General features: G+C 42.5%; 2 protein-coding genes across 2 annotated transcripts in view; both read right to left on the bottom strand.

The window, feature by feature from the left end:
• Positions 1–11553: 11553 nt before the first annotated feature.
• On the bottom strand, positions 11554–15416 carry LOC118100144 (cytochrome P450 26A1). Its single transcript, XM_035144903.2, has 7 exons — positions 15083–15416; positions 14470–14694; positions 13687–13968; positions 13327–13476; positions 13099–13233; positions 12507–12653; positions 11554–12358 (listed from the first exon to the last, which is right to left on the bottom strand). Exons 1-7 carry the CDS (start codon positions 15269–15271, stop codon positions 12020–12022), a joined length of 1467 nt encoding a protein of 488 aa, XP_035000794.1. The 5' UTR covers positions 15272–15416; the 3' UTR covers positions 11554–12019.
• Positions 15417–20020: 4604 nt separating this feature from the next.
• exoc6 (exocyst complex component 6) overlaps positions 20021–25479 on the bottom strand; it is a 53332-nt gene continuing 47873 nt past the window's right edge. Inside the window, exon 26 of the transcript XR_007032305.1 lies at positions 20021–20081. The gene's annotated coding sequence lies outside the window, so the exon portion shown is untranslated. The remainder of the gene's footprint in view (positions 20082–25479) is intronic.

The raw sequence follows: 25479 nt of genomic DNA, 5'->3' as shown, positions 1-25479 counted from the left end.
TTCGGAGAATCTGTTGTTGTATTGTTCATATATGTGAACGGCAACCTCTGGACCCAACTGTAAGGACATTCTCCACAGTTCATGTCTGAAAACAGCTTATTTGTGACCATAGTCATGTTTGCTGTTTGAGTGTCATCATTTCTTTAGAAATAAACACCAGATTAGTCTAAACCTTACAAATCCCTCACGTCTATGCCCTGGTAATGTTCATCTCAACACAACAACGCAACAACACAACAGTGTAACCTATTGGGAAATCCATCACTTCTCAAGATGTAGATACAGTTACTTTAACTAAGATAGTGTTCAAGTAGCAGTGTACTCCTCCTTCAACACTACCAGGAAAACAACCCCCTGCTATCTGGGTCATTATACTTCTATCTGTAATGACACCTGACCTGTGGGTTTCTTTCTGTACCATAGTCAGGTCACCAGCCGTCAGGGCTGACATGTAGGGACAAACAAGCATTTACACTCAATTTAGAGTCGCCAATGAACGTAACCTGTGTGTGTGAGGAGAGGCACACGCAGCAGCCTTCTTGCTGTGAAGCAACAGTGCCAATCAGGTGCCAACCACTGTGGTCTGTTAAACGCACGTTAACAGTACCAGGAAAACCAGCCCTTGCTATCTGGGTTACTGTTCTCCAGTGTTGTGCAAGTTCACACCTCTCATGAACTAGTTCAAAGTTCAGTTCATACAAGTAAACATGAATAGTTCACGTTTATAGTTCACCATTTAAATTCTGAACTAGTTCATAGTTCAGTTCATTTCATAGTTTTAAGGTGGAAAGTGAGAATGAAAGACTTAACTTGTTTTTTAAAGAAAACTTTATCCATCACTACCCCTTGCCTTAAACTGTACTTCATATGTATCAATTCCTAAAAGATTTTTTTTCTAATTTTGCCTGTTTATTTATTCATACCCTGCAAACAAAAGGCACAACAAATCATAGTGCTATGCCTTGCTATGAAACCAATTATTAGGCTAGACCTTAAATTCTATCATTTAAATTTATAAAATAAATGTGTGGACAGAGGACAAAAAGTTTTTGGGGGGGGTTTGTTTTATTTGTCTGTTGCACCTACCTTTACAAAATGGATTCAGTTAAATAGGCTATGTAATATTGTAAAAAAACATGAAATGAAAATTAAATGAAATGAAACATGAAAATCAAGATGGCCATTTTTATCAAACAGCTCAAGAGAGGTAGGTTGTTAACTTTTCAGACAAAGTCCTGAAATATTACTTGGACAGCTTAACAAGTACTGATGACATGCATTTGAACATCAAAAACACTTTGTAACTCTTTATACTGTAAACTGCACCCCTGTAGAACTCAGGTGCCCCTCTGTTATGGGACTGACACTCAAAACTCTGAGGAAACAAACATGTAGACAATGTTCTTATCAAAGAATCACACAAGCTTGCTTAGTCCACAGACTAGACTACTGCTTTTTGTTAGCATTTAAAAGCAATTGCTTTTCAAAGTTGGCATCTCCCAACCTGTTTCTCCTGGGCCTAAAGATCTGGCCACCAGTGCTGAATAGCCTCTCTACTGGAGCGCTCGAAGGGAGTGCTGTGTTGTATTTGACAAACAGCTTTGTCAGTTTTGGTAAGACTATGTACTCTGTGAAGTCATCATTGGTCTGTGCATCCAGGTAGATGTCCACCTCAGGCTTTTTGACACTTGATGGGCGGTTAAATTTGAAAAAGGATGACCTTTTGCTCTCAGAGCCACCAGATGACTGGGCCTGATTAGAGTCATTAGCTATGTCAACAGATTGAAATTCTTGCTTCAACATCATGCGATATTGCAAGTGCTTAATCTCATCCTCCACCCAGTTCATCTTGAATGCTGGCAGTAGTATAGGTGCCAGTATGTTTTCTCTCTTTTCGAGCATGCCTTCCACTCTTGTAGAGAGTGACTGTATCATGTTCTGCATGAGGGGACGACATGCAATTAAACCTTGCGTAGCCATAGGCTCGAAATAGGCCATTCAAATCATTCTTCAGCTGGACAATAGTGGGAGCCAAGGAAAGTTTTTCTCCCCCTGAAGGATGTTCAGGGCAGAGGCTAGGGGGCTCATCACATTCACAAACTTGTGTATGAAGTCGATTTCTTCTGGAGTAAATCGACGTAGGCCAAACTCATCACAGACAGTGTGCAGGAGGAGTCTGTCATATTCAGGATCCGTAGACAGACTGGCCTGGGGAATCATAGTTGCTATTTTAGACAGTCGCTGCATGGAGAGGAACATAGAGTTCCAACGTGTATCATTTGGTGTTACAAAGCCAATCCCAAGCTTTTCCTCAACAAAATCGGAGGCTTTTGGACTTCACTCTGTTCCATAGAGCAGACGCCTTTGAAAAGACGGGCCTCGCTCGCGTTTTGTACTGTCTATCAGATACCTGTTCTGTGTCTTTGGCAACCAGATTTAAGGTGTGAGCCATGCACCTTCTGTGAGGTGGAAGGCAAGGATCCTCGAAATCTGAGAGAGGTGCAGGCTCAATCCCATCATCCTCATCTGAGCTCTCACTAGCAGGGCCAGATTCTTCTGATGCATCATCTTCAGTTGCTTCATCAGCTGCATCAGTAATGGCAACACTCTCTCCAAAACAGTTGAATGCTTTAACAAAATTTGAAGCGTTGTCCGTCACAGTGCACACAATTTTGTTTTGAATTTTAAACTCCTTATACACATCTGCCAACACTTTTGCCAGCACATCCTATGTGTGTGCTCCTCTGACACGGCGGCATGCAAGGACTGCTGACCTTCTCTGTGATATATCATTTTTGTCCAGCCAATGAATGGTAATGCCCATAAATCCTTTGTTGACAGCTGACCAACAATCTGCTGTTGTGCAAACATGGTCAATATCAGCAAGTTCAGCTTTAAGGTTACTGATAACCTCACTGAATTCTTTATTTAACAGTCCCTGAACCTGCCTTCTTGAAGGCACACGTCTGCCTGGTTGCAAACCATTCACTAGTCTGATGAAGGAGGCCTTTTCCACTTTACTCAGAGGCTGTAAATCTCCAACAATGTAGTCAATTACGAGTTTGTCTACCTGTTGCTGGGAAATCCTACCCTTGAAGGCTGCAGACAATGTGGTTTGGGTCATTTGGGGCTGTTGGCAGGGGGTCTTGGTCTTTTTTTGACTTTCAATTACTTGGAGATAACTTTTTAGGCTAGCTGGATGCTTCAGCTCCACATGCCGTTTTAAATTAGATGCGGATGAGGCTGACGTCCGGACTTGCTTTTTCAGCGCAGGACACAATTTGCACAGAAAGGTGAGATTTTTACTGTCGGGATCTTTATCAGACAGTGTGTAAAAATCCCGCAAATAATAATAAGGTGCATCGGATGTAGTCGCTGAGTCTGCGTCTCTGCTTTCACTTGCCATTTTATATGAGACCGAGAGCTGTTGTCTTGGAATACGTTGCTTGTTTGGACTACATGTGTGTGCGATGAATCATGGGTAACGTAGTGCGAAAGTTAGTTGGTTTAGGTAAGGCTACATCGCGGAAATTTTACGGGCACTGAGCACGACATCGTGCAAGCATTCGATTTAGACAGCGTCTCTCCTCAGGAGAAGGAAAACATTCTGTAACGTTTTAGCTAGACCTCAGATAATATGAACGTGTTCACCGTTCAAATTCATTATTTGTCATTAAGTTGCGTTCAGTTCATCGTTCTCATAAAAATGAACGTGTTCAATGAACGCGCTCTTTTGAACTCGTTCATGCACAACACTGCTGTTCTCATATCTGTGACCACACCTGACCTGGAGGGTTTTTATGGAAAGTTTACTGCTGGCAGATGGCTAGATAAATATAAACTCATGACATCAGTGATAATGACGGTCACATTGTGTTTGTATGCTAGAATTATGAATACAAGCATGTTTTATTACCTGTTATAGGGAAAACCCTTGTATAACTCAAACTGAAACAGTACAATATAGGGTTAGGGTTACAATGTATTTGTCTTCTGTGACAAGCTTCATCATCTGAGAGAATAACCCTGATTAAGTCTGGGTCTGCATTTATACACACATTCAACCATTCACACACATATTTTACACATATTCTTAAGTCACACATGCATTCCCTCCCAAGTGAGAAGTGAAGGCACCTGGACCACTGTCTTCAGTCAGAGGCTGATATAGGATGGATGCTGGGAGAAAAGACACAAGCTAAACTGAAAACAATAAATGGCAATACCTAGTTTCATCCGTTTCCTGGTTTTGCCTGTGACTATCTCAAGTGGGTCAGAAGTTCATTCATACCATACTTTGAGGAGCAGTGTCCAACAGCTTACTGTGACATTACAACATTTGGTTTTGGTTACAACTTTTGGTTTTCACCATCCATCCAAATCTAACACAGAAGCACGGAGATGACATATTCTTTAGCTAATCTTTTCCATTCCTTTTCCCCTTTGTCCTTCATCTCCACTTGTGTTATTTAGTTGACAGGATGACAGAGGTTGTTCTCAAGCTGTCAGATGTTTTATGTTCAACTGTGAACGGTGAAATCATCTATAGCAGCTGAATGTGGACACAGTGAATCAGAATGGCACCCCCTGCTCCAATATATCCCAATATATCACAAACTATCCCTGCTCAGTACCAACCAGTAATATTATTTACCTTGGCAACAGGGTTTTTTTTTACGTTTAAATCAAATTCCCAGATAATAATGTAAGGGGATACAACAGGCATAGTTAGGGGAATTATAGGACTTTGAGCAATCTGGTGCAGCTTGATTGAATTTAAAGGCCACTGGCCACTGGTGGAGCCCAAGTATTAGCACATGTTTAAATGACATTTAACATAAAGAACCTTTGAATGTCGGACACGCTGTTCATTAGTTAACAGCACTTGTTCTGGTTAGATTGAAGCAAGTTCCATCAATTTAAAACTTTCCATATTTTACACATGTAATCTAAACGTAACTGTGGAATCCATGACAAAATATAAGCTATAATCTAATTACAGTTGTCAAAAACATGACCTGATTTTAGTTCAATTCAATTCAATTCAATTTTATTTGTATAGTGCCGAATCATAAAATACATTTTCTCAAGGCACTTTACATAGAGAAACCCAACAGTTCCCACAATGAGCAGCACTTTGGCGAGTGTGGAGAGAAACAACTCCCTCATTAACTGGAAGGAACCTCTAGCACAGCCATTCCCAAACTGAAGAATGCCGCGGCCCAATTTGAAAACTGAAAACTGTGTGAGGCCCACCCACACCTTTGAACACAACTATATGATCCACACACAGGACTAGAATCAACTATTACCATACATATTATTTAGTTTATAGCCAAAATAATTGTATATGAACGTGGGCAAATCCAATAACATCCACATTTAACCGTAACAATTTGCAAAGCAACAAATGTAAAAAACATGAAGTGCAAATAGTGGATTGTTAAACATATATTCTTGCTGTTTGTATAACAGAGCACAACAATAATATCAGGGAGAAGAAAAACACATTTGAGGCGTTATTTATTTATTTATTTTCTGATGACCTCTCACGGCCCAGCTGCAGTGGCTTCACGGCCCACCAGGGGGCTGCGGCCCACACTTTTGGAATGACTGCTCTAGCAGAACCAGAGTCAGTGTGGGCGGCCATCTTCCTCGACCGGTTGGGGTGAGCTGGGAAAAATGGGGAGCGACCTGTGCACAGGTAAGCCCACTCTTGCATGTATCTGTGTTTGGGTGTATGTGAATTTGAAAGTGACAATATAGCCGTTTTCAGACATAAACTCGAGAGAATGTCCGCAGACTTGGGCCCAGCCTTTCTTTCTTGGAGGTTGCCTCTCACACCTGAACAACGCAGTGGGAGATTCTCCTCTCAGAAGCTTTTAGAACACAGAAATCTCTGGAGTGTTCAGGCGAGGAGTGGTGCAGCAGGCAGAGGCAGGATGTAATAAATTCATTCTGCTGCAGAGATTATTTATAGCCCATTGAGACCGATGTCAGCCCTTATCACCAGAAGGTCCCGAGACATTTTTTTATCGATATTTTATCTTTATTTTTATGTTTTTATTTCGCATCATGTGTCAGATACAAATTGCCAACACGCCCAGTTGCTCATGGTGAATCCTGCAGAGGGATCTCCTGTTGTGTTCTCACACTGACTCCTGTGGACATTCTGTGGACTTTTTACTAGGGGGCTGAAACTGAATGTCCGGAGTTCAGGGCAGTCTGAAAGCAGCTCATGTAAACAAAAGCTTAACTTTCCCCTTTGGGTGTCCCTTAATGGCCCTGGTGTCTGACAGAAAGTAAATGAGACGTGACTTGAAGATTCCAGAGACTCTGACGGTCAAATAGTTCCGTCCAAGTTATCTGCAACTAAGCACATTTAAAGGTAGGGTCACTCTTTCATGGGGAACAACAGTGGATATTTGAAAACAAATACACCCCTTCCTTCACTGCTCCTTCAGATCCACATTCATGCACAGGCATTATCAAGGTGCACCACTGATCTCAAATAGTTGGAATCAGCCACCACAAACAGTAGCATTATCTGCAGACAAAACACAGCATCTGTATTTATACAAACTTTATACAAACGTAATCCAAACGTTCAACAACCAGACTCAGTCTCGACAGTGATTGTCTGTCTGCTTTTGAAGAGGCACACATTCAGTGACTGATGCATCATTACCTCTGTACCACTGGTGTTCGTGACTGGGGGCTGCCCACTCAGAAAACTTTGTGTGGTCGCGATGGCGGCCTGCAGTGTGGTCCGCAAATAGGAGGCGTTGCTGATCTCAAAAAGTTGAAATTAGCCACCACAAACATAATCATTATCTGTAGACGAAATACACCCCCTGTATTTACATAATTAAAGAGTGAATTTCACTCAGTTGCTCAGGGAAAACACGGCGCCAGTGTGTAAAGATACTGAAACAGAGAGTTGATTCAGTGTTCTCCTCAAACCAGACCAAATGCTCAGCGTTGTACAAAACGACCTAAATCTGGTTTGGCTTTCCTACCTTTTCCCTGTTGATTTACAAACATCAGTGGTTGCAGCAGAGGATATGGTATGCAGGTCATCCGAATAACGCAGAGAATTTTCTGTTATGAACATGTCTGTGCAGAGAACCTTCCGCTGTGAAAGGAAAACTGGGGGTGAAGTCTGTAGCTTCTCTGGATTTTACCTGGAGGTCATGTCTGAAAAACGGCTAAAGATGTGATCCTATGTTGTCATGATGTTGTGGGCGGCTGTGGCTCAGTAGGATGAACGGATGGTCCATAAACCAGAGGGATGGTGGCTTAAACCCAGTCTCCTCCATTCCGCGTGCCGAAGATTTACCAAATGTTAATGTCATCCTTAAACTCACAAATTTGATACAGACACATACCTGTGTGATATGGGTTTAGGAGAAAGAAGAATGATTACAATCTCTGACCTCTGTAAAACAAGACTAATCGTGATGAACCATTGGTTCATACAGTTAAATGAGAGGTTACAGTCATTTCACCATTACCACAACAAACAGTAGTAGGTGAACCTTGATCAGAGATAGTGTGATAAAGAAATGTTGACGCAATAAGCAGCTCTCCCAGAGTGCTCACCTCTATCTGACCTGCTGAACTTGTCAACGCTCTCTCAAATTATGAATAATCACAGTGAGCCACTAACAACCATGCTAACGATCCCATTAGCATCTCTTACTGGGCACTCATACAGCTCCACAGCAGGGGCCAAGGGGCCAGCAGACGCTGTGCAAACGCAGTTTGAGGAATTAACACTTTCATTGACTTACATTGACTTTTTCACCACAGATGCTATAAGCCAATTGACTCTCTGTGAAACTCGGTCATCAAACCAAACAGATGCCCATTGACATTAAAGTGCATCCTTACTGTGCGCGATTAACCACACTGACTTTCATTTGATAAGACTATTTGCCCCCTCTACCATATGTTTAATGCACGCATACATTTAGGCCCTGATCAGTGAACAAAGGCCTTTAGAAAAGAAAAATATGACATAAGAAGTTTTTGTCTGTGTAAATTGGTAAAAAGCCCATCACATGATCCCATATTTAGAAATCTCTAACAACTTATTAACATCATTAAAAGACATTTGCATTTCCAGTTGTTGACCAGCTGTTGTTACATAATAGAGCTCAATTAGTACTTGTCATTAGGGGTTTCACAAATGTCCCCCTGAAGATGCCAAGAGTTGTGTTTACATTCTTTGATTTTATTTTGGTATGCAGCACGACATTCGAATTACCTTGTCTCATTTCTGTTATGGAATCAATGCTATTCAAACTGTGTTTACTAAATATATTTTCCTGTGTTGGATATCTGTAGTAGTGTAAGAGGCAGATGTAGAGATAACATGCAATAATGTGGTCAAACACTGGATGATCAATGCACATGATATTTCTGCAGGGATATTATCATCTTGAAACTCAAATAGAATCTTCAATCTCTTGACTCGCCCCCTCACCTCTCCTGTTCATGGCAACAAGTGGTTCGGTGTATAAACACGCTGCCCTCAATAACACTACTTCACCAGCTATTACAATGATTTACTCTGGACCGTGTTCAGGCCTGAGGATCTAATTGAAAGCAAGCTAGTTTCAAACCTCTTTCAACACTGTGTTGTAAATTCACTACAATGGTCACAAATGTAGACCAAAATGGCCTTGGCCGTGGTAAGTTTTGTCTCCACTGGGTGATGGGGAACAATGGAGGGAAGCAGACGGTTCTTTAGAGGAAGGACAGGAGGCAAAGTTCAGAAAAGTTCATTCACATCGTTCGAGGGCTGAACCAACGTGGATAGGATGGCTGGACATAAAGGTGTCAGCTACAATTTAGTATTATAATCTGGCCATTAAACTGAAACTCTGAGCCACTGTGACTAACAATAAGTACAACAGTTCAGCATTTGTGGATCCAATAATTGCAAGTAGCACAGTAATAAACAATGACCAGGGACAACAGTACAATGCTAAGAAGTCGGTGAGGAGTGGAGGGATGCTGGGTTTAAATCAGAGCGGCACCAGAGAGAGAGAGAAACAACCTGTGAAAAAGGCACATCTGCCAGTTAGGCCACCATCAGCCTGGAGGCTTTTATTTGGCCACCTAAGTGAAGACTAGTATCTTACAAATCAAGCAGTGAAAGTGTTTCGTGCTGCAGCTGAGACTGACAGCACCTCAAAACATCCACAATGAGTTGTTCTTATTACCAGGTAATCTACTGCAGGGTCATTGTAAGGGACATGGGGTGTATACAGTTTTACATGCCAAAGATCAGCTCTAACCTCCAAGCAGAGAGGGATATTATCCAGCACATGGTTAGTCTATTCTTTCCTAATTTGTGTAATTAGAGAATAAACAAATGTAAAAATGAAAATGTGTGATTTGTGTGTGTGTTACATGCTGGAACTATATATTCTGTGAGCAGGTGCAGTGACTGTATCCAGATTCCTGAGGTTTTGGCATCTTAGTGACGTTGCCTGTGCCTGTGTGCAGACCAAAATCTGTGCTCACCAACCGTATCCAAGAAGCCTCGCTACAGCTTCAGATACTCCACAGAAGTGCTGGGTGGACAAATACACTGCTTCAGGGGTACTGGCAGGAGTGTGAAGTTAAGATAAGATAAGATAAAACTATATTGATCCACACACCAGGAGAGTTCACTTGTTGCAGTAGCAGACATAAAAAATAAATTGCAAAAATACAGAATATGTACATAATATACACCTTTCACTACAGAAATATTGTTTGTATAGAAATGTTATTGAGTAAAGTGCAGAGGCACAGGATGATTACTCGAGCATGTAAAACTCTATTTGTGCATAAGTATGAGGATATGTCCACATATGTGCAGATTAGACTGTTTATACTTATATAGGCAGATATGGTATACAAAAAGAATGGGTATAATATATATAAGCATTGTGTTTTGGGGTTGTCTTGTTCATCACATTCCTGTTAACACAAAATCGCCAATATAAATTGGTACAAACATTCCCTTCGACTTAAAGATGAACGAATTTGATTTCTGTGGTCGAAGGTCAAAGTTCAAGGCCACCCAGACTTCCTGTTCTTGTGAATGTGATATGTCAGGAACATTCATCAGTAATTTAAATACATCTGGCACAAACACTCACTTGGACCCAAGGATTACCTTGGTCAAGGTCACAGTGGCCTCACAAAACATGCTTTTGGCCTGTTGATCACAGTGCATCAAGTCTGCCATTATGGAATTTGTTCAAATTTGGACCAGAGATCACAGGTAAAGGTCATGGGGAATCTGGAAACAAACGTATATAACTGAAACTGCATTGGTTGGCGGAGGCATACAAATGCAGGACAGGATTTCTAGTCTCAAATGAAACTTTGTACGACTGAGCTCCACTCCCCTTCTCCTTACAAAGTGTTGAAATAAAAATAGTTTAAATGCCGTGATCCTAAAGATTAACTTTGGTAAATGACTTTCAACAACAATCCATTTTCTGGTTGTTACCCTAAATAAGCAGAAAGAATGATCCCTGTCAGTGAACATGTATCCATACTACTGGCTTACTTCCACTGTTCCAATGGGGGTGGAGTGTCCTGAAACTGAGCTGAACAGTTTGAACTCAGTTTCACCCTCTCTGCTCATCTGCCAGGGTCATCAGCCTGTTTCGCTCCCCCCCCCCTTCGATGGATTTTAGATTTGTCTTTTATTTTCCTTTTCCTCTCACAACGTATTGATTATATAAAGCTTATGGAATGTGTGTGTGTGTGTGTTTCTCAAACCCACCTGGTTAGTGCATTACTGTCATCAGTGAACATTAACTCAAATTCCAAACACAATCTCACTGCTAAAATAAAGTGTCCCAGACCACCTCTGAATGTGGTCTGAGTGATCGGATCTCAGGCCCTGTTCACACCTAGTATAAACATCGGTCCCGATCTGATCACAAGAAGACAGCTCTTTGTGTTTCTCCATTCAGACCTGGCTTTAGAACGTGACTGTGTGATTGGACCTCACTTCCCTGATGTATATGCTAATAAACACGTATATCATTTCTGTTCGTGGAGAACAAATGATGTTGTTTTTAGCCAGTCTGACTCTACTGATAGGCCTGTGGTCAAATGTACCTGTTGGTATGACAGAGAAAAGGCGGAGCCAGGAGGGGCTGAGCAAATCAATGCACTGTTCAGAGCTCGACCATTGAATACGATTTTTATTTTAGGAAAACAATATGTGCCAGTCAATGTTACTATTGCTGTGGTGGACACAACTAAATCAATGTATGTGACACACTGAGAAGTGTAAACATCTTTCGGGTCCATCAGGAATCGGTTGTGGGTCAGGAGATATCTGGTGAATAGGCGGTCGTTCAGTGTGGCCAAGGACACATTTGTGATCACGCCGCTAAAAGAATGTGGCCACATGCTTACCGTGATCGGATCTCCGATGAGATGAGAGAGAGGCTGCTGTCGGGAGGTGCGTTCCAGTAGATGTTCTACACATTTAACTTTATTCTATCTAGTTTAAAATAAAGGTTAAAATCAAGATTCATTGCAAAACAGTTTTATTAAATAAAAAGCTGATACAATGTAACACAGGTCATTTAAATAAGGTGGGATAAGAAAAAGAAGTTATATAAACAGACTCTACATTATATATGTACATAATCCTATAGATACACCTCTGAGTTGATTTAAGTGATCCATGTTTGTGTATAGTGCCTCTTGTTTAGTTTGTTCATATGTTCAAAAAATGAATATATACAAATTCAAAATTAACACTATCATATAAAATATGAAATACATTCTCAATTCATCTACAGTATATACAGTTCATGCCAAAAGACCACATGGACACAAATCCAAAAGAACCTCTTTTCTCTTCACGTCAAAATGCAGCCTTTGTTTCCTAAGAACACCTGAGTGCTTCCAAAACTTTTGGATTTGGAAGTAAAAACATACACGCCTCATATTTCACACCACTTTTTAGGAAACAACCCCTTGTAGTCGCAGTTTAATTTTGTACATAGCTGGTAAACTTGGTTGGCAGATTGTCCACAGGATAGACAGTAGGTCCTGTTTTCATGGTGGGCAGCCCATTTAAAAGAGTCCAGTGACACTTTGTGACCACTTCCACCAGGAAGATCTTCAACAGGACTTTGGCAAATTCCTTGCCCACACACATTCTGGAGCCGCCTCCGAACGGGATGTACTGGAACCTGGAGGAGTCGGCTGAGAATTTGGTCATGAAGCGCTCTGGCTGGAAGGCTTCCTTGTTGGGGAAGATCTCTGCCACCTCGTGGGTGTCACAGATGCTGTAGATGACGTTCCAGCCTTTGGGGATTTGATAACCCTGAATTGGTGAGGAGAAAAGAATGAGTGAGCAGCTAGTTTGGACACATTCTGTCAAATGCCTGTGGGACCCTTAGGGTTGCATGATCTCTGAACAGTGCACATCAATCTGCCAATCAAACAAACGTCAGAAATCTTTGTTAACGTACATTGAGTTCAAAGGTCTTGAGGGCCACTCTGAAGCCCCCGGGGACAGGAGGGTTGATCCTCAGAGTCTCTTTAATGACACAGCCGGTGTATTTCAACTGCTCCAAGGACTCGATGTTCAGATTCTGGAAGTCCATCCCCTGCTCCTCCTGAACACAATGACACAAAAAGGAGCATATTAAGAAAAGAATGGTCGGGAATTCAATAGTGCTAGTTGGTCATTTCAGCTTGATTTTCGGACTTGCTAATTTATAGAAGTGAAATAATCTCATTGGTTGAATCAAACCACCACTGGTTTACTGCTGACACACTTGTTTGTCCAGCTCTCCTTCCAAGCTCGGACAAGACTTGATATCCAGTGACTCAAATCACACACCAAAGCAAGCTACACAAATAAACGCATGTTTGTCATTGATGTGAGCAGCTCAGTGCTGTTCATCAGACCTGCCTTCTTGATCAGGGTTAAACATGACCAATTTATTTGACTTTGCAATAGTGATCTCTGTGGCAAGCACAGTCGATACTAAACCTACCCAAAAAACTACCAGCCTTGATTTATGGATTTATGGAGCTCAAGCTATGCATGTAACTCACCTTGTCCATTAGTTCCTGCCTCAGTCTGTCCACGACTTCAGGGTTCAGGCCCAGGAACATGATCAGAGAGGTGGCTGTGCTGGCTGTGGTTTCATGCCCCCCGAACAACAGCTCTGTAGCAGACTCCTTAATGGCCTAGGAACAGAAAGGCAGACACTGCATTAGGACCCAACTTAGGCAAAGGCTTTATGAGCAGGATAGAGGCAAATGTGATCGTGCAGTCATTACCTGCATGCTGAAGGGCTCTCCACTCTTTTTGCTGCTGTCTATAAGCTGCTGCAGAGCGTCTCTGTGATTCCAGCCCCCGTCTGACTCCTGCACCTTCTTCTTGATGTTCTCCTCTATCTTGGAGTGGATGAAGTTCCTCGCTTTCAGACCCTGGAGAATAGGAAGGATGACAGGAGCGTGAGTCAGGCAACCCCCCACAGTGAATATCATGTGTTTGACGCTGATGCTTTTAAATGTTAAACATTGTTAAATATCGTGCGAAATGACTTGTATGGTCCTTCGAGTTTGGATCACTTAGCTCCACTTTAAGGCATTGAAAACGCGGCGTAGCTACAAGACAATTATGATTTTGTCTCTTACCCTGTACAGTCCGCTGAAGGGCACCTCGATAGGCAGAGAAAAAAGATTCTTGATCATTTCCTCGAAAGCTTCCACCAGCTCATGTTCATCAGTCTTGATCTGCTCTGGCTCAAATCCCAGCAGGATCCTCATGGCGATACGGAACATAAGCCGCTTCATCTCGGGGTACACCAGCACACAAGGGTCCCTTGCCAGCCACTCCTTCACCGAAGCCTGCACCTCCTCCTGGATGACGGGGATGTAGAGCTCCAGAGCTTCCCTGGAGAAGGCTCGCATGATGGCCTGGACAAGAGCAGAGACGTGAACATCCAAACTTAACTTCTAATGACAAAAAGTTACTCTTTGGCCAATGTGCTTAATCAACAGATATGACAACTCAGAATATACATCGTCTGAGTGCATGGCAAAAATCTTATCAGGTATAGTGTGTAGTTCAGTCTTTAAAGTGTATTGTTCTTATGATAAGACAATCAACCACTGCTTTAAGAAAGTGAAAACAAGTTCTAATAGCTACAGAGCAGATTCTTTTTATTTGATTTGAAAATAAGAGGTTTCTTGTGAACATCCTCATTTGGTCTCTGATTAATATCAGATGCAGTAATTATAATACGACAAGCTGTAGAGTGTGGCTGGAATATAGATACTTTCTCCTCACTGAACATTATGCACTTAAATCTATTATTTGCTTTAATCGGAGAGCAGTGCCACAGGCTGGGCCATGTTTATGATGACACTGAGGTTTCACAGACTTCCTGCAGACTTTCAAACAGAATCCTGACGTACCTTTTTCTTGCTCCTGTGCAGGGCTCCGTGCACATTTGACAGTGTGTCCGAGCCCAGGATGGTGCGAACAGACGCGGGCCACTGCACAGACACGAGCCTGTGCTCCCCCAGCAAAATCTGCCTGACGTTATCCGCTCCGGTGACGCGCACCGTGGGGTTCCCGAAGAGATGTGTGCGGTAGATGTAACCGTACTTCTGTCGCTTCATCCGCAGGAACTTTCTCCTCTGCAAGCACACACACACACACACCAAGACCATTAAACAAACAGTGGGACACGCCTGCAGACTGGTGGCAGCACACAGCAGCAATGGAAAGGACAGGTAAAACGAAAAGAATGAAAAGTAAGTTCAAACTAGAATATCTTACAAACATATACTTCCAGATCTTTAACACTGAGTAGAGTTGGATGGAGTTAATTTAAAAACGTGCATTTCATTCATATAAACAGCTGGTGGAAACGCAGGAAGCTGAATAAAAAGTTATCATGCATCTGCTCAAATTGGAACATGTGAAGTGTTCAATCCCTCAGTGTTTGGAGCAGCCTGGTCCACGCGTGGATCAGGCGCCGTGGAAAGTTCCCTTGAGACAGATGCATCTCGGCCGTGCATTTACCTGGAGGATGAGCTGCAGCGTCTCTCCAATGAAAGGTAAGCCCATAGATCCGGGCGGCAGCGGGCTGGAGCAGTTCGGATCTCTGCCTCGGATCATGTAAACCTCCCACAGCTTCACCGCCACCAGGAAGAGCAGGACGGGCAGCACGATGGTGCACAGCAAGGTGGCCAGCAGCGCGCTCAGAGCCATGGTGAGTGGGTGTCAGGCAGCGTGTCGTTGTCCGAGGAGCTCAGGTGAAGCTCTGTCAGCTACTGAGGCTCCGGGCTGCTCATCCAGCGCTTTTATAGGCTGCCAGGACTGCGGACAGCCCGTTACCTTCTCCTCCCTCAGATAAATTAGTTCACTCAAAGTTCATCTTTAATTGTGGGTGTCGCTCGGCTCCGCCTCCGGCCTGTACCGACTGACTTGCCTCGGCCATTTGTTCCTAGGGTCGCATCTTTTAATCCCTACCTCCTGTTGCACGCAGACAATCCGCAGCGGATTTCACTGAGAAAAGGTGCCGATTCCCTCCGAGACAATGGCAGCACGGCCCAAGACGCCTTTGTTGGCGATGCGGCAGCTAGTTTACACACTCATTACCTTGGCTTAAGGCCGCTGGCAGGCTCAGGGATCATGCCTGCAGGGCGGCCTGCATTCAAGAGCAAAGCGCTTTTACGCAGCGCATTTTCAGCTGCTTCACGAAAAGGAGAAGAGGCTGGAGAGCGTCTTAATCCGTCTCCCGCGGCCCCCGCTGGTGCCATTCAGAGTTTAGATGTGTTTTATTTTCACATGTTTATTTGTTTTTATGATATTGCCTGACTGACACTTGAACCAGCTGGGATTACTCCAACATGATGGTGGTGCCAACATCAGGGTGCATACGAGTGAAAGATGATTAACAGTGGAGTGAAGCAGTCCTGTCCTCTGAGTGACTCGGCTTCTATCTCACCACTTTCACATCCGACCTCTTCCTAATCTGGAAGACTTTAACCTCTGTGTGTGTGTGTGTGTGTGTGTGCGCGCGCGTGTCTGTGTGTGTGTGCGTGCGTGTGTGTGTGTGTGTGATAAAAATGATCTCTCTCTCAGCGAGTTCAAACCTGGGTCAGCACAGGCAGCCGGAGGGACGGGCGCACACATTGGCGCACGCGCACGCAAGGTCATCCCCGGCTCCAGCGCATGAAAAGTAAACACGGAGCAGAGGCTCATCGGCCGTTCACCACATCCTCACCCCGCGTTTGGACTCTTGTGTTTTTTATGACCGGCCATAACGCCAGGGTGTGTGTGTGTGAGCCAGGGCGCAGTGAGACAGCCTGGCTGCTGCTTTTACTGCGACACATTACGCGGATGGATCCCTCTGTTCTGGCTGACTGAGGGGGTGCCCTGAGGTTCACCCTGGTGGGAAGGAACGAAAACTATCACTATTACATTCTCACAAAAACCTGGACATATAATCTGATCTCCCATTTTGGCTCGGATGTAACATTCTTTTAACCACAGGACACATCCTCTGTAGCCGCCTCCAGGGATTTGATTTATTGTCTGTTTTTAGACTGATACTAATTCTTCGCTATATGATTGCTGATGGATAACCAGTAAATAAACAATTCAGTTCATCTCCACCTGAATTTTATTCAGCAGTTAGAAGAATTAGAAAAAGCACAGCCACATTTAGATGTTATGGGGCCCTGGGGCAAAGATTAGCCAAATGACCCCCACCTCTTCTTTCACTCTGTGCAACATGTAGAGTATTTCTCAGATTGGATATTCCTTGGCCCTGCATCTATCATGTTAGTCCATAGTATACTTTCTCCCAGTTGGTAACCCAGTCTTGGAAACAGCAAGTAGACCTTCATTTCACTGATAAAGCATTAATACTGTAATGAGTGTACACTTTGCTGATAAGGATGAACTCCCCGGAACTAACAATATAATCAATTACTAATCAAAAGATAATATGTTCTGATTGTTACATTTATGTGAATTAGAATAAACTCTTGTTTTCAGAGGGATGTCCTTCGAACATCCATTCCAAACAAATATGCCTTACTGTTTGCTGTAAAAAAATTATAGAGCAACTAACTGTTGCACGTGTATAAAATAACAATATATATATATATAAAACTCTGGGTTATATTAACAAGAGTCATTATTACTTTAACCTTCGGCTTCCATTCCAGTTAATCGTTTAATGTGATGACTGAGTACGTTGGAAATCGTGGGCTGCTTTATGATTCTAAGGGATCACTGTGTTGATGGCAGCAGTAGTGGACAAACCCTTGTTTACTGTGTGTTCAGGCAGAGAGCAGTGGGTGATGCATGTTCAGGGTGAATGGGTTTCCAGCTGGTCATGCTGTAGCTGGTGAGTTTTTCTCATCACAGTGTGAATGTGTGAAACAGGATTCTGCAGTTCAGGTGCGATAAAGCAGGGGGAAGGAGGAGTGGGTGAAGCGAAGTTCAAGTGTAGAGAATGTTTCCTGGCTGTTTATATGTCCACACTCGTGTTTATGTCCGCATAGGAGCATAAAGGTAGCATTTAATTTAGAGTCAACTTTTTTTTAACCTGGTCCAAATACTCATTTCCAGGTCAAAATATTACAGACTGGAAACATTTAAATATTTTGATGATCCATTTCACTACATGAACGCTTATCAAGCACCAACAATATCAACTTCACTAATAACATTATCTCCGCCCGTGTACCCTACAGTCTAACAGTAATCAAATAATGGAGCATGGTCCCAACATGTTCATTCAGCTGATTATTGTGTGAGCTAAAGGACACTGTAGCCAATGGGGTCCACAGGAGGGTCTTTGGGCCTTTCAAAGACTACGTCCACACTAATGGGTTTCAGTCTTAACGCATCACTGTTTTCTATTTATGTCTGGCATCAACGCTTCAAGTTTTTGAGCCCTGAAAACAGAGGCAACATCCATACTACTATCTGCTACGGAATACACCTGTGGTCCACACTACGCCGGAGTTTTAGAACAGCTAAAACTGAGAAGTTTTAAATGCTGCTGGTCCGTTTTAGCTTGGAACTCAGTGGCTGCGTGTTTTTCTGGACAGGTAAAATGGGTGGAAACAATGACATAGCCACTCACAACCGCTTGCTGATTGGGCCATTTCGGTCAGGCCACTATCAAATGTCCCCCTTCCAGAAGAAAACAAACAGTGTTACCAGTGTGGAACACAACATGGATCAATTACAAGCGTTGCTGACCCTGGTGTTTTTTGCTATCAGCTGTTGTGCAGTAAACTTCTGTGTTTTTTCTGTAATCTGTGACAATTCCTGATTTGCGTTTTCAGGCCTGTTATTGTTGGCAGGGATTAAAACTGATACACAGCCAAAAGGCTTCTGTGGATATGTTTTAGTCTCCAAACACAGACGTAGAATTATGGATGTAGCCAGAGACCTTTGGAAACACTGCTGGCCCCGTTACGATGCCAGCTAAGGAGCAGCAGCATAAGGATACGTGCCAGTAGTCTGGTCCACATGTAACTTCTTTTCATTTTCTTTATTTCAACAATGCAGGTCACAAAAACATAAGGGCCTGCCCTGTTAACACAATTAGAGCAAAATGTGGCTACCAATAATACAATATGAATTGTCAGGTATTGAAATTATTTAAAAATATATATATATATTCATGAATAAGACTTTAAAATAAATAAAATTTGTGAAAAACTGAGATTGTTTCTTTTAACATTTAAATTTGTAGGTGAAAAAGAGAAAAATAATTACTTTTCTATATTTTTTAGCTGTTCTCTATGTCCTCCACCAAATATTTCCTATATTGACTTATTGGCGCTACAGAAAAGAATGCAACACTTTTTTCTTTATCACCAAATGAATGGGGGTTAGAAAAAGTTTAAGACTTTTAAAAACTCATTTAGAATAATTGGATATACATGTCTTAAATTAAAATCGTCACTATAGAATTTGATCCTGTGTCTGAATAATTCAAATAGGTTTGGACTTTATTTTACAACAGTTCTAAACTTGTCATACAATGTTTTGTAGGTTAAACAATATGCTCCGTAGAATGTAGATTTCCCAGCTGTGAGTTACAAACTATAGAGTATATTTCCTCTGAAATGCAGTGGAGTACCAATCACCTGTCAGTAAATTGTAAAACTGTACTTAAGTTGCCTAAGTGTATGTATTTACTTTTCATCTGTGCTATGGTGATGATGGAAGCTGCAGGTAGCATGGCTCTGTTCCAAAGCTGCACGCTCACAAGTACACATACACGCACGCAGATACACACGAGCGCGCAGTCAGCACAAGCGCTAAACAAGCACTGTGCGTGCACACGTTTGTTCTCTGCCTCCTCCCCCAGCTCGCACACTGGCTGACCTGCTTGTGACCCTGACATCTTGGTGAACTCCATGGCGCAACCAAGTTCACTGGAAGTCAAAGATAGGGAGAGGTTGGGTGGGGTAGGGGGGGTGCTGCAGAGACATTAACTGGTAGGTTACTCCCCTTTGAAATGATTGAATAATGTCTGACTCCTGTCTACATCATGACTTTTCTCAGTGCTGTAAGACTGTGGCAATGCAGGGCCACTCCAATGTTTTTTGGGGGTTCTACTTTAAATTTGACGGCAAATGGGCTCCTGTAAAGAAAACACAACATACACGTAAAATGAAAACCAATGTCTCTTTCTTGTACAGTGCAGCTTGAAGCCTCTGCACCCTCCCACGACCCTCTGGACCATGTGTGGGTGGACAAATTGGCTTTGACTGACAGCTCCACACTCCTGTTAACTTTGTAGCACCCGTTTGGGCAGGACGACTTGTTGACCTGTTATTATCATTATTGGTAGTTAGAGTTTTGTGAAACCATAAACTCTCTCCATAGTTCCACCCATTCCAACCTGAGCAGGTCTGATCAGCCGGAGTCATTAAACACACCTGTGTGTGTGTGTGTGTGTGTGTGTGTGTGTGTGTGTGTGTGTGTGTGTGTGTGTGTGTGTGTGTGTGTGTGTGTGTGTGTGTGTGTGTGTGTGTGTGTGTGTGTGCAGATCAGTACACGATGATTGTAGAGTCAACAAACCAGCACACAAGCCAAGTAATAACTTAAATGGTTCATTCCTTTCACAACTGTTTAATAGTTTTGAAATGACCCTTGTAATGATCATGGTAAATACCCCAGCAAAACTTAAAGAAACAACTGTTTAAGTGCAAATGTAAAAACAGGAGAAACACAACAAAATGTGAGTAAACACAGTTTAGCAGGGGACCCTTAGTGGTTGCTCAGGCACTGTTTATACCAGTGCCTGAGCTGTCCGTTTGTGATCCAATCACAAACGGACAGCTCTAATTATTTGGGCCCTATGTTGCCACAGAGAAATTTGTTTTCTTCTTCCTTTAGTCTCCAATTTCTAACCAATCAGAGTAGCCGAAAGTCAGTGGTGGGTGCTCACAGCTTTCAATCAGTGTGTGAGTGGTCCTCTGGTCTTATACTCCTGTGGCACAAGACTTGCAGCTAGTATTAGCTGCAGAAGATGTTACCTGCAGGTCAAATCCGGAGAGTTTACCCGTAGTTTACTTTTCACACATGCACAACACAGCGGGAGGTTCTCTGCACTGATGCGTTCACAACAGAATCAAATCCTCCTCATTATTCCAGCCAGAGGTGGAGCAGCCGGGTGCAGCAGACAGACGCAGGAAGTGACATATTAACTCCGCTGCGGAGATCACGTGATTTTCTTGACAATGCACTGACACCGTCGTCAGCTCTTATCACCACAAACTCTCTTGACACCTTTTTCGGTGTCTTCTACGTGTGTGTCACTGCTTTACAATTTGTTTTCTTTTCGCTTTTTAAATTTTTGCCGTCATCAACCCCCCCCCCGCACTCGCTCGCGGTCAATCCAGCAGGAGATCCCCTGCAGTTTTTACACATCGGATTCTCCTGGATTTCTTTGGACATTATACTAGGAGGCCAGGTGGAGAGAGTCCGCAGAGACTGTGGAGCGTCTCACTCTGACATTTGGGTTCACACATGCACCTCCTCCTGAAAAAATACGGTGGAACTGCAGAGTCCAGTGCATGTCTGAAAGAAGCTTATGACTCAAGGCTAGCAAGCTCCTGATTCCTGCATTAGCTGACACAGCCGACATGATAGGATGCAGGTGAAGCTCTGGGTGGAGAGTAACACTTACTGCGGCTGGGGGAGGAAGGATGGGACAAACAGGGTGGTGCTTCTACCAGGCACATTGGTAGCACTAGTTACTTTGCCTCAGCTTTTCAAAGTCTTTTAGCATCTTTCTGCTCATTGTTCTTCTGTCCGGAGCAGAACTTAGCTGTTCTGGTTCACTGTCACCGCTCTCATAGCTTTGTCAACAGCTGTAAAAAGCAACTGTGCTCCACCTGCTCAGCAACAAACACGAACATGGTCAGAGAGCAGCTGGTGAACATGGTGGAGCATTTAGCAGATGTTTCCCTCAGGAGGTGGTGGAGACCAAATCAGAGCTAAAAGCAGTGTATATTGGAATATTTGACTGATTTCTGCATTTCAATTGAAGACCCATCTTTAAACATTCACTTAGTAATTTCTACCTCTAACACTGACCTTGTAATGCTGTATATTTATATACGTTGTATCTGTTTTAATATTCTCTTTCTAAGTTAATTAACATTTTTATTTCTGTAATTATATTCTTTTGCATTCCGTACAGCACTTTGAATGTCCTTTGTATGAAATGTGTTTTATAAATAGCTTACTGTAAACAGGTCTTACCTTTGACTTGAATTCAGGAGGCAGACACAAAAATGACTGAATGAACGTTAATGTTGTTCTGTGTGCTTGATCCTTAACTGTGCACTTAAAGGAAGACAATACTGTATGTCAGTATAATGTTAACCATGCAGCTTTAATAATACATTTGGACGCATCCCACTCAGTGTCCAATTATGACTGAAAATGTCCGAAATGTTATAACTGCCTCCGGTCACTGTCATGACTCTTGTGGAAGAATACTTCAACTAGGTGAGTAAGACTACATTTATGCTGATTTACAACACACTTTATGGTAACTGGTCTGCGTGACTCCTGCGTTTTGTAGTTTGAGGTGCAAATCTGAGGTGCATTCCCAGAGGGAGGAGGTCAGAGGGAGTGTCAGGCTCCTGGTTCAACACCAGGTCACTCACAGTTTGTCTCCTGATGTCACGGTCTCTCTGCGTCTCTGTCTCACATTGTGGAACTCTTAAGGATTCAACAGGAGAGAGTGAAAAACAAATTACGTTCACTAGCTGCTTAATAATAACAGTTAAACCAACGATCTATGGTTTTCAGCTAGTTACAGAACATTCTGAGGTACAGAGTGGGCTCTTCTCCAGACCTTATTCTATTCATCACTAAAGATATGCACTGTATCATCAGATATAATGCAGTCTGGATCCGTATTCAAGAACTCTGAATGGAAATGATCCCGGACCTTAATAGAAGCACCTCTACCGAAGTAAACAAACTGGGGAGATTCCTGCATAAAAATCTGCAAAAACAAATCGCCGAAAAATTACTGCAGAAAATTTAAAAGTTAGAAGATTCACAAAAGATTGAAACTAAGAGAATGTGACTTCTTTACTTTTAGTCTCCCAACATGGTTAAAATACTGTAGCCACGCTTTTCCCAACTACTTCCAAGATGCCCTCTCTTTTTCAGACTCCACACCTGAACTTTGTAACTCTGCTTTAAACTTTCTGTTAAAATGTTAAGTCTCAGCCCAAGCTCGGCTACCCCTGATGACATCCTCCTCAAGAGCCACAGATGCAGTTATAGCCGTACACAGCCTGTCTACTAAACTGCGTGTGTAGGATTGTTGGACTGATGCTATATTTATATTTTCAATGAATAAAATGAAATAGTCAAGAACCTCAACTACAAGAGAAACCAAAAACTGTGTAAGAGGTATCTATAGAAGAATCCAATTCAACCCTGTATTCTACAGTGGAAGAGGGTTCATTAGATTCAAGTAGTGAGACTTTAGTGAAACACTAAAATACTGGTGAAGTCAGTATGTGGGTCAGAGCATGTGAATAAGCAGAGGTGTAGAAGTATGTGTCTCCTCCTCTGTCTGTCTGCTGTATTGTTGAAGTGAATGTAAAAGCTGTTTACTGCCTTGTTTAAGTGTTTGATCTCTGCACTAAAATACTTGTCACTCCTGTTGACACACAGGAAGGACCCCCACCTCCTATTCTGGTGACTTATAAATAAGTCATAATAGGCTGTAAATAAACACTGGCAAACCACATGTGGTCTAAAACATATATACATTTAATATATAACATTTCAGGAAGCAGTAAAGTAGAAAATACTCCACTGCATATTAAAATTAATCTAAAAAGTATTATCAGTGAAAGTAGCTTTAAAGTAAAAGTTCCACATAAGAATGGCTGCCATATAATAATATATATTAATATCACTGAGACTTAATCTATATTAAGTATTTTAGTGTAGTAGTTTGTTCTATTCATTTAATTTGCACAATGAATCTTATAATCAAACCATATCCATGTTCTGATTATAAGTATTTGATTACATACATTTATATAGAAATGGGATATTTAGTACAGAGTGGACCAACCACTATAGTGGTGACTGAGCTCTATTTTATTAGACCAATCAGATTTGTAGGTACGAGTACTCACACCTAAAAATGTACTAACAAGTACTGTACATGACTGCATGACACCTCGTCGCTGCACTATTTCCAAACATGAGCCAATACAGGAGTCATTTACTGTATATCTGGGGATTTGTATCATATGAACATATGTGCGACTGCGAGGGACTTTGTCAATACTGGTCTTGATGTGTTTTACCCAAGTGTCCAAGCACATGAAGTCTACCCAGGCATGACCACTCTCCTAAACCAAAGGAGGTGAGAGCATGTGTCACATGGACAATGTAGAGTTGTGTGAAAGGGCATCTTCGGACAACAATCCAGACAATCGGGACAAGGTCCGGAGTTCATATGTGAAAACAGCTTAGGTGTTGAAAAGTGATGAACCCATGGAGATGAAGGTCATAATGTTGCAGGGTTAAGACAGTTGAGCTGAGAGTGCACAGTAGCCCTCTGAGGAAAACAAACACATTTGTGTGTGCGTGTGCGTGTGCGTGTGTGCGTGTGCGTGTGTGTTGGCAGGATGGCTGCTGTCCAGTGATAATAGAGGTTTCTAAATGTCTCTCGCTTCATTACATCTGTGGCGACAGGGATCCTCGCATTCAAATGCTGACCCAGGCCAAAGTTCACCGGCTGTTTGTTAGCGTGTGTGCGGTGGAATACAGCGAGGGTGAAGACACAAGACAGAAAACCTTCACACAACAAGTGGCGCTTCTGTCTTTGTCTCTGTGCGAGAGTGTGTGAGCAAGAGCGAGAGAGAGAGAAAGAGCACCTCTATTACAATCTAAGGCTTTAAAGGGCCACGTCACCCAAATTAAAAACCAAACTCAACCTTTCCTGTATAAAAGTATTTTTAAGTACTATTATTGGTCTCTCTCTATGCAGATAGCTTTGGTTTTATTTGTCCAGGTTTTGAAAGGTTTGTCTGTGAGATTTATGCCTTCACCAGTGATGTGCTGTCAGGACAAGAAAGGTGCTGGAATGTTTAAATCTAAAAACAGACATCAACCAAAAGCAGACCGAAGCACGGATTTCTCTTCTTTCTTCTGACCTCAGAACAGTGTTCTATACCATACAGGAAATGATGTTGCCTGTTTGGATCCATTTTTTTATTTACTGCCCTCTTGTGGCTGCAGTAGGCTAGTGTCTCTAGAAGCTAGCTCCACTTTCAGCCATTACTCATTGTTTCTGTCATTGTTGTGATGGTCTTACTAAATCAACATGGTCAATATGTGTTGACAAGCAGTCAGGATGTATTGTGCAGCAGCTTTAATAACTCCCCCGGCAAGGGAGGGGGCCCAGGTGGTCATAAAGGAACGATTGTGACATGTTCGAAGTGTTTCTCCTCAAGGGAGCATCAATAAATATATTATGTTGAGCATTACACCAAAATCATTGGCAGCAGTAAAGTTGTTGTCTGCTATCTAAACTGGTCAGATTAGCTCCTGGATGTTTAGCTCACATGATCAAAGCTAATTGAAAACCAGTGCCGGGCTGGCAGAGCCTGCAACATGAATCAGATCCAGTGTCCAGGAGCACTGGGATTTCCCACTGACTCAAAGCAGCTCTGGACAAAGAGAGGATTGGACAAAACTTGTGCACCAAGGTTTTTCAGCTGTAGTTGGATGGGCATCATTAAACAAATTAAACACTCTAAATAATCATGGTGGCATTGATAAAAGTGTTCTAATAAGCATCCCATTGAAAACCCCTGCAGAAGACAGTGAGGACAGCAGGGCAGGAGCGTTTCACCAGACTTTGGGGGTTCCAGGTAAAAGGGACCAAG

Source organism: Hippoglossus stenolepis, chromosome 21 (genome assembly GCF_022539355.2).
Source record: "Hippoglossus stenolepis isolate QCI-W04-F060 chromosome 21, HSTE1.2, whole genome shotgun sequence".
Classification (NCBI taxonomy): domain Eukaryota; kingdom Metazoa; phylum Chordata; class Actinopteri; order Pleuronectiformes; family Pleuronectidae; genus Hippoglossus; species Hippoglossus stenolepis.
This window is presented reverse-complemented; position numbering and strand designations above follow the sequence as displayed.

Coding starts and splice junctions, on each gene's coding strand:
- LOC118100144 (XM_035144903.2), bottom strand. CDS start 15,271: ATGGCTCTGAGCGCGCTGCTGGCCACCTTGCTGTGCACCATCGTGCTG. Junction 13,969..14,469: donor TGCACAGGAGCAAGAAAAAG/GTACGTCAGGAT, acceptor GCTCTTGTCCAG/GCCATCATGCGAGCCTTCTC. Junction 12,654..13,098: donor GGCAGGAACTAATGGACAAG/GTGAGTTACATG, acceptor CATTGTGTTCAG/GAGGAGCAGGGGATGGACTT.